General features: G+C 39.1%; 1 protein-coding gene across 2 annotated transcripts in view; it reads left to right on the top strand.

The window, feature by feature from the left end:
- babam2 (BRISC and BRCA1 A complex member 2) overlaps positions 1-15758 on the top strand; it is an 83614-nt gene that overhangs the window by 13026 nt on the left and 54830 nt on the right. For both annotated transcript variants that reach the window (XM_028565101.1, XM_028565100.1), the window contains exons 5-6: positions 13459-13653; positions 14965-15039. In XM_028565101.1, coding sequence (XP_028420902.1) covers positions 13459-13653; positions 14965-15039 — 270 coding nt within the window. The remainder of the gene's footprint in view (positions 1-13458; positions 13654-14964; positions 15040-15758) is intronic.

Below are 15758 nucleotides of genomic sequence, written 5' to 3'. Positions count from 1 at the left end.
AACCTAAAGGTTTAATTGATTCCAGTCAGTAGTTAAAAGGTGGCCTATAAGAGATTACTTAACTGTGGTGGAAATGTAGATACTGTAAAGTTTTAAATAGTATAGAACATGCAATGTTGATTTTACCATGGGAACTAAATGAATGTTGTTGGACTGGCCTAGTCTAGCCTTAGTACAGGGTAGTGTGGAATACAGTACATGTACATGAAGATGTCTTGTAATTTTGTAGGTTGCGATGTAGGATGTAATGTCATGGCTTTGACATGGTTGTAGATAGATAAGAGGGATCATAGTATGCTGTTTGGTCTAATGTATGACTTAACATGGTAATAAAACATGTCAGAATAATTAACTTCTCCATCTACAAACACAGTGCATCTGTGTTTCTGTTGGCTGACTTTGTTCTGTACGTCATCAGCACGGTTGAACTGCCAGTTCACTGGGGCACCATGGAGATCGCACTGGAACAGATGCTTTCAGATGCTGTTTGGCAATTTGACAAGCACTTTATTTAAAGCATACTGTTTATAGCTCATCGAATATAGGATCCATTAGTCTGATATTGGTATATGCAATTATTGTCTCCAATTTAGAGACCCGCACCCGCATGGACACTCCACCTCTACATGTCCCTGTGGGATATATGTAGTCTGCTAATTTGTGCCTTAAAATATATTCACATTTTAGAGAATGTAATTAATATTTTCCTTAGGAATGTTAATTTGTCTGTTTTAATCTCATTCTTTGAATCCTATAAGGTTTGTTTTGTTTTATTTGGATCCCCATTAGCTTCAGCATAAGCTAAAAGCTATTCTTCGTGGGGTCCTACAATCTATCATTTGACAATATAATTTACGACACATCACATTACACACCATACACACAAAGACATTACTTCACATTACACAACATTGGAAAATACAAATCATATTTTACACTTAATGCAATTTAAAACACACAAAAAATAAAATAAATAAATATAAAAAAAAAAAAAAAAAAATGATGCTACTCCGAATAGATCTCTTTTAAAAATAAGATTTAACGAAAAGCCAGAATCTCTCTAAATTGATATTAAATATTGAAATATCTTTAAAGGTAATATTTCTTAATTGATATTTTTAAAACCATACTGAGTGTTTTGTTGTTTGATAGTATTTGGAAGAGAGTTCCATTCACACATTGCTCTGTACCTAACTGAACGTTGAATTGATTTGGTTTTCACTTTAGGTCAAATAAAACTTCCTCCTACTGCATGGCTTGTTGTGTGTATCAGTACTAAAAGATAGTTTTGTATATAAAGTACAAGGTGTTTTGTTTGTTGTAACCTTATGTAAAAAAAAAAAAAACATTACTGAATACACAAATCTATTTTTAACTTTAAACCATGAGAGGCTTTCATGCATTTTATCAACATTTGGTATAAATTCACATGAGAGAGCCACACGTGCCGCTTTATTCTGAATCACTTGTAGTTTTTTTAATATTAAATGTTGAAGTGCTGGACCAAACCACAGAGCAGTAATCAAGGTGTGAAAAAAAAACAAAGCATGAAGTACTTGTTTAATGGTCTGTCGGGTAAAGTTACAGACAGTGTTGTTCCAATGAAAAATGAGTTCCAATCGCTAAACACCACTGACTGTAGCTCTCTCTGTAGTTTTGTATTTAAATCACCAATATCAGTTCCTGCTAAATATGTAGTGGAATCATCAGCAAACATTGAAATGCTTGCTTTATCTAAAACAGATGGAAGATCATTGGTAAAGATTGTGTAGAGGAGCGGCCCAAGACAACTTCCTTGAGGCACACCACGTAAACTAATTGTCTTCTGTCTGTCAAATAACTTTTCATCCATAATAATGCGCTTCGTGAAAAAACATATTACAGTTTTTTTAACAGTAAGTTGTGGTCAATTATATGAAATGCTGCAGTGAAAGCAAGCATTACAACAATTATTTTCCTCTCCTCCATATCCTTGAACCATTCATCAACCATCTGAGTCAGGGCAGTGGCTGTTGAGTGTTTTCCTCTATATGCATGCTGAAAATTTGTAATTAAATCATTATTTAAGGTCTTAACCATTTCATTGTTTAAATAATAAGTAATTGCTTTACTTAACCAACCTATCTGGGGAAATAAAATAAAAAATCCATTTCAAGACTGTTTCCATTGTGGCTTATCAGTGACAACACACCCTATTCCAGTAAGTATTACAGGCTAATTGTGATCAAGGCTTTATGGATACTGGGTGGAGAGGAGTTTGGAAAGACATGTGTTCACCAAACATAGTGACAGGAATACAACAGAATTGGTCTACCCACGAGTTGCTGGGAAAAATAACCAGAGAAGAGGAAATGACAGAGGCAGGAAAGGAGGGAGGGAAGGTGGAGAGCAATACTATTTAAATCTCTTATGTAGAAGATGCACTGTTGCATAATTTTTTTTCCCCCCAATTCAGTAAATGATGACTTTAGAGTTAGTATTAGTATTTTTTATATGCAATATTAAATGCATTAACACTTGTCTGGCCACTATTCAATGCCGTAACCAATAAGGAGAAGAAGGGGAGACATTTGGTCAGATACTTAATTGGTAACACTAACCTTGAAGCAGTGGTGATTGTATAGATCTTCTGTGGTGCGGAGTTGAAGATGTGTGTGAAGTAGAGCTGCCAGTCTTCCTCTATAATACCATTCGAATTTCATTTATTTTTTTATATTCAAATAATATTTCAATATTTAATGCTCATATGCGGCCTGTTATAAATAAGTACTACACTATTCAGGCTTATGCATTGTCAATGCCACTACAAGCATGTGGTTGTTGTTATACCTTCTGTCCACTAGAGGGACTACCAACATCAGCCTGGCCTGGAAGGGGATCTACATCATGGCGCATTGCATTTCTGGCACGCCGCTCTCTGTTTACTTATTTTCCACCACGAGCACACAGCGACAAACACAAATCAACAGAGAACTCTGTAATAAAACATTATCTAACACGTGTATTCAAGCGGCTCTGTTGTAAAGGCTAACGGTGCTCTGTTAGCACAATGACATCATGTTAGAAAGCACAGCCGAAACGATTTGTCATAAACTAAGTAACAGTAGTAATAGCCACGATGCTAACCGCATTGATAACTAAGCCAAACGGTGCTGCCACTTTTAGTGAGTTAAAAGCAACCTGAGCCTCCATGACGCTCCCAGCTAAGCTCTTATAACTCGTGACACAGTTAGGAAACCAGAACGAGCTAACTATTGATAACAAGCATTTTGGCTCGGTGGATGTCGATTTTAAAGTAATGTTAAAACTATTTCCCATCCTTCTTCCGATTTCCAGCCGCAGCCTCTCACTCCTCTACACGGTATGTAACGTTAGCTCACAATGCCTTGTGTTTCTCACTCCCGTAACTTATTGTTCATCAGGCGTGACATGAGAAGAGGGAGATTAGCTAACGTTAGCCAACCTGTTTTACAAAAAAAATCACATTTGAATAGTAATTTCAGCATTCGAACAGTATTAACTTTTTAACTATTCGAATTATATTCAACTTTCGGAATTCGTTCCAACAGCCCTACTGTGAAGCATCCATGTTTCAACATAAAATACACTTTATTAAATTCCTTTTAAAGTCTTCCTTACATATATTATATGAGTCTGGACAGACATGGATGTAAACTGCAAATTGACAGGTTGGCAGAGGCATACAACCGCAAAGCGGCAATTCTAGTTTATTTTATTTTAGTACATGCAAGGCATTTAAAGTGAAACTTTAGATGTCAATTAACAGACTTTGTACTTCTCACTTCTTCTGCACTATGTAGCCTTTTACAGATGCAGCCATCCAAATGTTCCCCTCCAAGTCAGAAGCCAGCCGGCTGTCAGCCGGTTGCCTCCCAATCTCTGTACAGTACATTATTGCTTATCATACTTCATCGATACAGACTTCTCTGTAACATATAGGCCAAAGAGCATGAAATACATGTTCTACTGTGCGATAGGAGTATGCAGCACATAAGAACAGTTATCTCTAGTTGCACCTTTGTTTTTACTCACCTAATACTACTATTTGTCTGCCCCTCTGGCCCCTTATTTGTGTGCAATGTATCATTTGTCTGGTCTAGACTTGTCCAGTGATGCGTGCAGGCACTAAACATTTTGGGAGTTCCCCAGTGTTTTGCATCTTTCTAAGTCTGCGTGTGCATGCGCCCAAGACCTGGGGTTAGCCTCGATGGCCTCTCTAGATACACCATCAACATGTTTCCACTTATTCTTCTTGCAGTACTTTGCTGTGTGGTACAGATGTAGGCTCTGTCTAGTTAAACTGGAAATTCCAGGTTTTTGGTCTCTTTTGCATTGTGTCCCCCAACCGGGCTTGTTGCATTTGGGTAAATTAACTGAGCAAGTTGTAGGTTTAGCTTCACAGGCAAATATGAACACATTTCCAGTAATGGAAAGAAATAGCTTCTGGTGGTTGGTTCAGCCTATCTGTCCACTTTACCCAGGCTTGAATAGTAATGATACATGTTGCTGTTTATAGTCTTAATGACAATCCAGTGGTCCCTGAATTTATTAAACCACATCCACTTTGACAATTAGGCTATTCTAGTGTACACATGCATTACTAAATATGTGCAAACATGTATTTTAGTGTATTATACTTCTGCAGGGCAGAAGGAACACAAGACATATTGTCTGAAAAGCCCATACTAATTTACAGTATGTTAGTCTTGGTTGCTAAAAGAGGTGATTTTGAATGTGATCAACTCAACAAGTGTACCACTGTTATTTCCCCCCTGTAATTTAGTGGAGACTTTTGTTTTTACAGTAAACACAATTTCCACAGTATTAACTCAATGTCTTGTAAAATCTGGTATGTAGAAGTTAACTGTAATGTAATTGTCAATAAATACCATGAACCGACCAAAATCAACAATAATTTGATCCCACTAACGAGTACTAAAACTATTAAAAGCACATCAATGAGTTACTGTCGAATTGGGTGACATGCATTGCCACTTTTTACAACCACAAATTATTATCAGTGGCGTATTAATCCGCCACTGAAAATAGTCCCAAACAAATGCTCTATTTAATCCTGTTTGAGTAACTTTTGCTAAAAACTGTAGTGCCTAGCTGTCTAAGGAAATGATTTAGCCTTTTTGAAAAAAAATGTAACTATATATGTGATCCATTTTTAAATATGTATATCTTAAGAAGGAGCAAATGAGCTGAGGGCAGAGTGCCATAGATAGGTTAGGGAAGTTGGAAAGTATTGTGAGAAGGAAAACGCATTGTTGGTTTTGGTCTTTTGATTTGATTTATTTATGATTAGAAAATAAAGAATAACCAGCCTTATTAAGTTAGTCGGTCTAATTGGCCTGTCATTTGTCCTGCTCTCTTAGATGAAATGTTGTTGTATGTAGTCGCAGTAACATTTATTTATTTTTCCACCTTTTTAAAAAAAACAATTGGACTCCTTTGAGAAGTTATGACAATGACTTCAGACAATGAGACATTGTTTGTTATTTAGATATCAGGGCAACTCCCACTAGAAAAATGGAGTGTAAAGCCAATCTAAGCACTAGTCTGTCTAGAAAAAGGAAACATTTCCAACTTCACTTTATCCCTTGGTAATCCTGAATGCCAAGCATTGGTGCACGCTTCCTATCTGCTGCTCCAGCTCGTCCCCTGTTACTGTTCTAACAATGGACCTCAGACGGCACATAAAGCAGGATTATATCAACCTGGGCATAGTGTACCAACTGTTGCTCCTGCTTCCTTCCCGCTTTAGAGAATAATGCATTCCAGCTTTTATTAGAGTTTATTATTGGCATGGCTCACTGACAGGTCTGGGAATGCTTTTAGTAGGCAGGCTATTGTTTGCTTACCAGAGATGGCTGGTGGAAAAGAGTTTGGCAATTCCTAAACACCAGCTGATGGATGGGAAAACAAGAGGCATATGTGCAGGGCTGGGTACCGAATTCAATACTTTTTAGGCACCGACCGAATTGCCTTTAAAGTATCAAGTATCAAAAAGTACCTCGTCATTCATAACCCAATTTCAATACCTAAGGAGTAAATCTCATCAGCGTCAGTGAGCCAATGAGCATGCAGCATGCTTCTACAAAGATCTAATAATGCTGGTGATTGGCTGTCAAACGTTACATGTTTGTAGAGGCAGGCAGACGGGGCTCTCATAGTAGAAGCTGAAAAATAAATAAAAAGATTTGTGCCATAATGTGTAATGTTTAATTTATTTTTTCTTATAAAATAGGTATCGGGAAAAGTATTGTTTACGAACCGGTATTGAAGTCATGGTATTGATATCAGTACCGGTATTGAAACTTTTGGAACGATACCCAGTCCTATATATGTGCCAAGACAAAGATGGGACCATAGTATCAGCCCTCAGAGGGAATTGGTACTGGCCTAAAGCAGTTACTGAATCACAATAAAAGTAGTCAGAAAAGTACTATTTCTGTCATCAAGTTGTACTGTGTTGGACATAAACTGCACAGATCACAGTAAAAAAAAATGAAAAAATATAAACACTGGGCTGAGATTGCCAAGTGTCTTAAACACATGACAAGAGCAATTTAGCATGATCTTAGACTTGGCACTCTCCGGGGGCGAAACAGGGTGTGAGCCCACACTTGAATTAAAGACTAACAGAGATTAATTTAATACTTGGGAGTTTTTTAATGCCTCACACTTTCAAGTCTACAGCGATTTATTGGATCAGGTTGCCAGCATCTATAAAAATCACATTTTAAGACGTAAAAACAAATATCTTCTCTTGGCCTATATAATTATCTTGCATTTTCAGATGCCAGTCCCTCTCTCATTGGCCTAAGATAAATATTGGATCGGAGATGGTACAGACGGATGGCACAGGAAGACATAATTCTGTCAACTTGGGTCTATTCAGTGTGAAGATGCCCAATTTAGGTGTACATTTTGTTCTTAAAGGAAAACACTGTTTCTGTTGAGTTCTCCCCTTATCCTCAACATATTTACAATACTTTAGACTCACTTGAATTGTAGCTTAATGGAATGGCTGCTTTGAGACATATGTGGAAGTGTCTATTTGTTTGATGCACTAAGTCACACATTTAAATAGAGCAGTTTTATTTGTATTCAAACAATACTACATGGTAGGTTGTTTTTGGCCATACTAGTGGCATGGCTCTAGGGCTGCCGGTCAGTCAGTCGCTCCATTACATTGTTTCCAACTGAAATAAATCCCAAAAAGGATATGTTCTCATTTTTGTGGTGATCCACTGACTTTACTCCCGGGCCACCAGCAGGTTGACATTTTTGGTTCCGAGTGAATTGTTCTGTCAGCTATTGGATGGATTGCCATGCAATGTGTATTCCATTGATACTCCCCACAGAATGAATGTTGTTTTGAGTGAAACTGTGAAATTTGCTACAGATATTCAACTTCCCTTAAGGATACATTCTAATGAATTTGGTGATCCTCTGGCTTTTAATCTAGTGTCATCATTGGCTCAAAATTTTCATTTGTCCAAATCATTTTGAGCCAATTCAGAAGTGCCTTAAACCTTCATTCTTTTTAATGGCCAGCAGGGTGCGACTCTACTGAGTCTACTACTGAGCAAAAAAAGTTTAATTGTATAGAAGAGTGAGATGCCCTATCATTTTAATGAGTTTATGGTCTCAATTTAAAGTTTTGATCAATACAGCATGGTGTTCATTTTGTAAATCATGGTCCCATTTGAAGTAAAATGGGCGATAAAGCAGCTTTTGCTTTAGGCTACCTTTTGATTGACAAGTTGCTACCATGGAGGAATGAGAATTTTAGCATGCTGATGTTAGCATTTAGCTCAAAGCATCGCTGTGACTAATGGCGCTTTTCCATTACATGGTACCTACTCGCCTCGCCTCGACTCTATTCGCCTTTTTTGGTTTTCCATTACGAAAAAAAGTACCTGGTACCTGCTAACAGGTACTTTTTTTAGTACCTGCTCAGTCAAGGTTCCAAGCGAGCTGAGGCGAGCCGAGAAGGTGATGTGAAACCCTGCAGGCTGCTGATTGGTCGGAAAGAAGCGTCACTGATCACTGCATTGCTAGCGAGAGACGGCATTTTTAAATAGTTTAGCCAGCGGTGTATTTTTTGCTGCCGGAGGCTCCACGCAGAGCTTTCTCCGTAGCATACAAGTGGCCTGATGGTTATACTGGTGCGCTGGTGTGTGCATGTGTGATGTGTGTGTGTCGAGTCGCCGTATGTGTGTGTGTGGGGAGCTAGTGAGCGAGGGAGAAGTGAGAGAGTGACGGCGATTATCTCAGCAGCGAGTAGCGACTCTAGAGTCATATATATGTGAGAGAAACGAAGCGAGTAGCGACTCCAGAGTCATATATATGTGACCACGGTGGGAAATCTGGAGCAGTAAACGTTAACTATCTCTTTGATATCATGTTGTTTATGGAGACGGAGAACCAGGAAATGCGTTGGGGATATGTCATTGGGAAAAGCAAGCTACTAAGCCACGCCCACGGCAGTCGCTATGACGACCAGCCACGCTGAGGCGATACTAAAATCTGCAATGGAAAACGGACGCACGTCGAGGCGAGTAGAGTCGAGGCGAGGCGAGTAGGTACCATGTAATGGAAAAGCACCATAAGTGCAGCCTCACAGACCCCTAGCATGGCTGTAGACTCTTAGTCCTAATTTGAAGTTCTTTGAAACTCATTAGGCCTAGTAGGCAGATTTTCCCTTCTTTGCATCATTTAAAAACTGTTAAAAATATTTCCCTGGCCATGTATCACTTGCCCATTCATTTGACTATTGCTACGTTCATTTTCTTAATTTTGCTTCAACTTTAATGTTTTCAAGCTCAAAACAGTGAACCGCCAATGCTGCTGTCTAATTAGAAAAGGTGTAATTTGAGTAAATTAATCAATAGGCAGAAAGAACATGTATTTTCTATTGAAAGGCATAGTGATCTATAATATTTTTTTCTACCAACTGTGCTATTTGACTATGTTTTTAACATTGGCTTGGACACGCTGTGTCATGAATACCCAAAATGCTAAATGATAATGGTAATCCAATATATTTTTAATATGCAGTTTTTAACATTGATATTGAATCAAATCCTTATATCTTAAGGTAATACGATTATACGTTGCTTCCCTTACAGATATGTGCTCTTTTCAAAAAAGGAAAGTATCAGTGATTTATGTATTAGAGGTGACAGGTTTTTATCATAAGCCAAGTTTAGGCTTAATCATTTGACACAGGTTTAACCAGTGTGTTGTGTCAAAATAATTGGATTATATGGTCCAGATTGAACCAGTGGCTATTGTTGACGGCCCCCTGCAGATAAAGCCCTAAGAAAGATGTTCCTTCCATACAGAGCGTTCTAGAAGGCATGCAGATGATTTTTTTTTTTTCAGTTCATTTCATCAAATGATAAATCTCAGTTCTCAAATAGCCTAGATTGCGACAATTGCATCTTTTGTTTTTATGTCTCAAATCTGTACATTTTCCGCAGGGCTTATCCTATTCATGAAAAATAACACATAGATTTGTAATGGCACACACAGCCTTCAGCAGAGCGTATAAAATCAATTCTGCGGAGAGTCTGTACACTTACATGTCTACACACAAACACACACACATTGCAACACAAGGACATTGCTTTTTGGCTCAGTGCTTTTCACTCTCTCTCTCCCTCTATGTTCGACCGATGCTTTGCTGCAACATTCAAGTGCTACCTTGTTAACCCAAAGTCAGAACATTCAGTACAATGCAAGACGAGCCAGTGCAGTGTCCTATTATCGGCCATAACTGAGGGTTTTTCACACAATAGGGATGGCATCCTTGATTGAGGTTTGTCTGTCATTTCGTCAGTCCACCACTTTGGTCCAGGCTGAAATACACTAAATGACAAATATAGGATGGAATGCCATTACATTTTTGCAATTACAGTAAGGTTACAATAGGTTGACTCCTACTGGGATTGCTATAGAATTCTGTACACTTATTCAAAGTCCCCAGCAGCAGGTAGCATGGCTGTCGGCTTAGTCTTATAAATACTGTATATATTAACAGCAAATAATAGTCTTTATTGATACTGAGAGAAGTCAACCTAGCTCTCGTTCAGCAACACCCTGCTTCACCCTGTAGTCGCCCGATACAAGCTCATCTCCTCTGTCATTGGCCAGTGAATAGCTCTGGAGCAGCTCAGGTTAACTGCTGAGCATGACGAAACCTTAACTGTAATTTCTGAGGGAGTGTTTCTCCTACATTTTTGCCTAAACAGAAGGGAACATTTTTTCTTCCCGCTTTTTCTGAACAAAAGTTGTCTTTGGAAAAAACAAATCTCTGTCTCAGGTATGTTCATCACACAACTGTATCATTTAAACAGTTATAAAGTTGCAGCTTTCCTCACATATTTAGTTATGAAAGATTTTGTTTACTGTGTCATTATTACCTACCAGTGAAACTCTTAGTTTCTAGCCTGTTAGCATTGGCCTTGGCCTACTTGCCTGAGCTCAACAGTTTCTTTTTTTTTTTTTTTTTTTTTTTTTCCTTCCTCCTCTCCCACTTCTGATCTCTCCTCCCTGCCTCTCCTCCTCCTCAGTGGAGTTTCACTGATATTCTGTGTCACAATCCTGACACAGCACTTCCTCAGTCTCTCTTCAGTTTCAGCTCGCTCCTGCCCCGGAGCGCTGACTGCCTCTTTTGGACAATGCCCATCCTTGTTTGCATCGCCCCCTCGTTTCGGGAATCCCGGCATTGCTGGTAACCACTGGTGGATCAGAACGATGAGGTCACTGTCTTTGTTTAGCCCCCTCACTACCACCACCACCACCACCACTATTGGTGAATTGAGTCTGGGTTGCTCTAAAACAATGGAAGCTTTCTCTATTGGGTTGATATGGGCTGCCAGACAGACTGGCAGACAGGCAGGGAAACAAGCTAATGCAAGTCAAAGACATCCAGCTTTTGACTTGACACCTTCATTTAATGGATATTAATGGTTACAGTATTTCCAGCGTCTATTAATCCTCCCTCCCACTCAGTACATGGCTCTTAATTCCAATTTGCTCATCATTTAGCTTGACCTGTATTTAATTGGCTTGACTGCTGAAGCAAGGCAGGTAAAAAAAGATGAACTGTAGTTAAACATTTACTTTGGCATTGCAGTTATGTCATCCGGTTGCACAGTTTAAATCTGCAAGCAGTATTTCACTTTCAGAATGAGTTGGGAAAGGTATCACTTTCACTTTTCAGAGCTCAAGGGCTCCAGAGACCTACGTCATGCATCATGACCTACTGTAAGCCACTTACTACCTTTTATTTTTTAAATCTCAAATATTGCCGCCATCATCTTCATTCTCTTCACAATAAATTTACCAGGGGAGAAAATAGGCACATTCAATCTTACCTTTCTCTTAAATGACGTTTATCAAATCATGTCAATGTGAAAAGGTAGCGATTGTTTTAAAAACTAGATTTGACAAGTAACCTTCCCTAAATTTCTTTAAATTAACAAGCACGGTCAGTCCAAACAGTGCAGTGAGCTCATTTAGCCAGTTAGGTTGTTTTTGTTGCTTTGGTTTTGATTTGCGTGCTGTACTTCTCCATTATAAAGCTTTCACAGCATTCATTCCCAAGAGCACACAGCCATTTATTTTTATTGGACCTGACATGTTTCCTGCAATTTATTTTTGCACAGTGATGTTAGCAATAATTATAAGCATTTTATTCCTCACGCATCAATGGACCGGTTCCCCTGAAGAGGGGAGAAACTTCTGTTTGGTACAATTAGCCTGGTAGAGAGTCATGTTTGGTTGATTCTACTTACTCATTTGTGACAGGTGGTTACATATGGTTGTAGTTTTGTTCTGTAAATCTGCATATTGCTTTCTGGCCTCAGTCGGTCGAGTGCTGTTGGTGATTGTTGAAATGGAGATTGGTGGGAGGGAATGTCTGTGCGCACCCTGAACCATTTAGACCTTCAGGATACACTAAATAATGAGCTCAAACATTTGGAGCTTTGCTATTTGCTTATCATTGCACCATATTCAAATTATGTAAATAAATTGTCAGAGTGTGATATCCTCGTGCAAAAGAAAACTGCACCCTTATCAAAGATCTATAGCTATCAATCAGTATGGCAACAGAGGTGAGAAAAGTTGCTGATGGAAGAACAGGCTTGGTGGGTTTACATATCAGTGTGAATCTATGTGGAAACAGGACATCCTTTAGCACAACCCCCCTTTCCTTCTGATCTGGTAATGGGAAGTACCGCTTGTCAGGATCAGGCTATTGGTGCGTTCTTTTTGTCTTGTAATCGCGACTAGTAGCTCGAGTGTGACGTCACATCCGTGTCGAAAAACAAATAAACGCGAGTAGGCTACTGCTCTGCTTTCTGCTCAAGACTCGGCCATTGTTGTCATATAGCAACTGAGCTTCTCTAGCCAATTTCAGCTGCACAAGCTACAAAATAACTAATTAGGCGGTATTTAACTCCTAATAAGACTGTAGCAACATGCCTATAGGTAGCAGTATACAGTGCTATGTGTACGACTTCTTCATTTGGTTACAACAAAGACAAAAGTGCTTAAAATTGTAGAAAACCACAATGTTTACTACGTGTGATGCACGACGTAGCCATCTTTGAATGTGAACTCGGGGTCCTCTGAGTTCAGACGACTTGACGAGTCGTATAAATACGACCTCGGGGGCGTTCTTTTTGCAACTTCCGGTTCGTAACTCCGGAAAACGACTCGTAGATCGGCTTCGGTGGACAAAAAGAACGCACCATATTACTGTGACTTGTGTTCTTCCAGGCACAATCCTTTTTCCTCTACCATAGTCTTCCCAGCTATCCCTACTGCTGCTATACTACTGCTAATGATTAATTCCCAATCTTAATGAGTTGTTCAAATGGATCAGCTCTTTAGAAGTTGTCATCTAGCCCAATGTATGCCATTGAATTCAGAGTGCTTGTTTGAGCGCCGTGTACCTTTTTTGAATACTGGAAACAAATTAGTCCATGGCAAATACAATTGTTAGTCATCCACAACATCACAAATGTTCCCTTCGACTAGAGTGTTTTATCAGGATGTTACTATTAGATGACATTGAAATCTTAAACTCTTTGCTCCGTTTGTGATCAAAGCAACGCATCCTGTTTGTTGTTGATGCCATATTGCAATCTCTATGTGTGCCTAAATTCAGTTTAGAGGGTTTCTTACCAAATCTACCACAACATTAAAAGGAGTAGATGCCAAATAAGGCTGCTAATTTCATTAATTCCCTTAGCTTATCGTTGGTATAATAATAATAATAATAATAATAATAATGTGTATTGATTTTATATTCTAACATGTTGATGTAAAAAAAAAAAAGACAAACAAATAAAAAGATGTACGGCATGTTTTATGTCTGTCCTTATGCCTCTTCTCTTGTGTCTTTTTCAGCACTTGGTCCAGTGGGATGCTGGGGACCCAGAATGTTTGCTCCAGCTGGTGAAGGAGCTTATCCAGCAGTACCATCGCTACCAATGCCAGCGGCTGCGTGAAAGCTCCAGGCTGCTCTTTGAGTACGACAGTCTGCTGGAGGATCCCAACTACGGCCGCAACATGGAGATTTACGCCGGACGCAAGAACAGCTGGGTAGGCCACTGATGACGTTTTGTTTTTGCGATGTCCTACATTTACATTTTACAAAACCAAAGGACAGTTTTACTGTGGAAACACTGTTCACATGTCATTCCTATAGCTTGGTCAGTCTTGAGTTAAGAACATAAATACTTGTAAATGTTAAAGGTTGAGATAAGATGGAATGCAATTATGAGCGAGGTTTTACTTTTCCATATTACCCTATGCCACTACTAAAAAAAAATAAACACTAATTTGAACACAAATATGTTGACATAAAATGCACTTTGCTAATAAACCGTGAACCTAATGAGAGCGATTATTAACCAAGGAAATGGCCTGGCTAATGTTAATTCTTTTCTGCTTAATGACACAGTTGGGTCAGGTAAAAATGTTGTAATTAATTAGGAGCTTTAAAAAAAAAAACATTACGACAGTGTCTCATATTTTAGAAAGTTCACTGAGGGGTGACTCAATAGTGTAATGCACATGCCATATAACTGCATGTGCATTCACCTTGTCCTCCTACGCATCTCTCTGTTATTTCCTGTCTCCCTCCACACGATCAACTGTTCAATTTAGGCAAAAATGGCACAGACAAAAACTCCTGAAAAATAAAGTTTGCAGAGTGAAGCTGCCCATTTCAGCCACATCATGGCTTTTACTAAACAGATGATAAGGGGAAAAGTTTTGCAAGGTGTAGCTGATTAGGTTGGTGCTAACTGATGATGCAAAAGTGTGGTGTTTTGAGGCAGCAACCAGAAGGTGGTCTGAGAAGGTGGAAGTTTTTCTGCAGTCAGTAATCATATCTTTGGTTTTAGAAATGTTTATCCCAGAAAGTGATCCATCACACCACTGTACACGATCACTGACCACAGGCCTAAGTGATAACTTCCATGAAGCAGACTGAAGAATTCCCCTGTCCTGGTACTGTCTTCTACAGTCGTTGGTGTAGACGATATACAGTAGTAGGGACAGGACACCCTGTAGGAGCCTGTCCCAAGAAGTCTACAAGTAAAGAATAGGCATTGTGTATCGAAAAGTGTGTAACTTTTCCAACTTTTGACTATAATTTAGTCAATAATTATATTTAATATATATAATTTATTAAGCCATAGTTTTTTTTTAACATTTTCAATTTAGAAGTTTGGTTAAATTCAAAAAGTCCAAATAACATCCCCAAAATAACCTAAAGTATTCATTTTCATGTTTCAGATGTTTAAATGCTTAATTCTTTTTTATACCAAAACTCACAATTTATTTTAGTGTATGATCTGTCTTATGTACAGTTTGTAAAGTTCTGTACCTCTGTTTATGGTTCTCCAGACGGGTGAGTTTTCAGCCCGTTTCCTCCTCAAACTCCCTGTGGACTTCAGCAACATCCCCGTCTATCTCCTTAAGGTAATTAACCACCGTACCCCTTACACATTTTCACTTGCAATCATGTTACACACCCACTTTACATCACTGTATGTGCACACGTACACTTTGCAGACCTGCCGACAGTGCTGCAGACTTATTAGCCTCAATGTAGATTTTGTCGACATGAGCTTCCTTTAGGTGTAATATCGGCGTTCTTTTGTTTACATTCTGTGCTTATGCATTTCATTTGTTTACATTGTATGTGTGTCCATATGTATGTTTTATGTGGGCAACAATAATAGCAGGGTTTATTTAAATGAACTGCAATGCAAGTGTGTGTGTGTGTGTGTGTGTGTGTGTGTGTGTGTGTGTGTGTGTGTGTGTGTGTGTGTGTGTGTGTGTGTGTGTGTGTGTGTGTGTGCCTGTGTGCGTGTGTGTGTGTGTGTGTGTGTGTGTGTGTGCATGTGTTTAAGTGTGTGTATGCGTGTATGCAGACTCCGGTCTTGGGGGCTGTGAGTTGACTAATCAGCAAGCCGTCACTCTCGATCTGCTCTGAGCCGCGTGGTGTCTGGAGGCAGCTTAGCCCAAACACACTTTCTCTCTCTCTCTCTCTCTCTCTCTCTCTCTCTCTCTCTCTCTCTCTCTCTCTCTCTCTCTCTCTCATCAGTGATTGCCTTTACCCCTCTCTCACTCTCTCCAGTTCTCTTTTCACTCTCTGTCGCTCCCCCAATCTACGACTGCCTGTATGCTGGAGGCTC

The sequence above is a fragment of the Perca flavescens genome, chromosome 20 (genome assembly GCF_004354835.1).
Source record: "Perca flavescens isolate YP-PL-M2 chromosome 20, PFLA_1.0, whole genome shotgun sequence".
Lineage (NCBI taxonomy): Eukaryota > Metazoa > Chordata > Actinopteri > Perciformes > Percidae > Perca > Perca flavescens.
The sequence above is the reverse complement of the archived record's forward strand: the minus strand, read 5'-3'. Positions and strand labels throughout refer to the sequence as shown.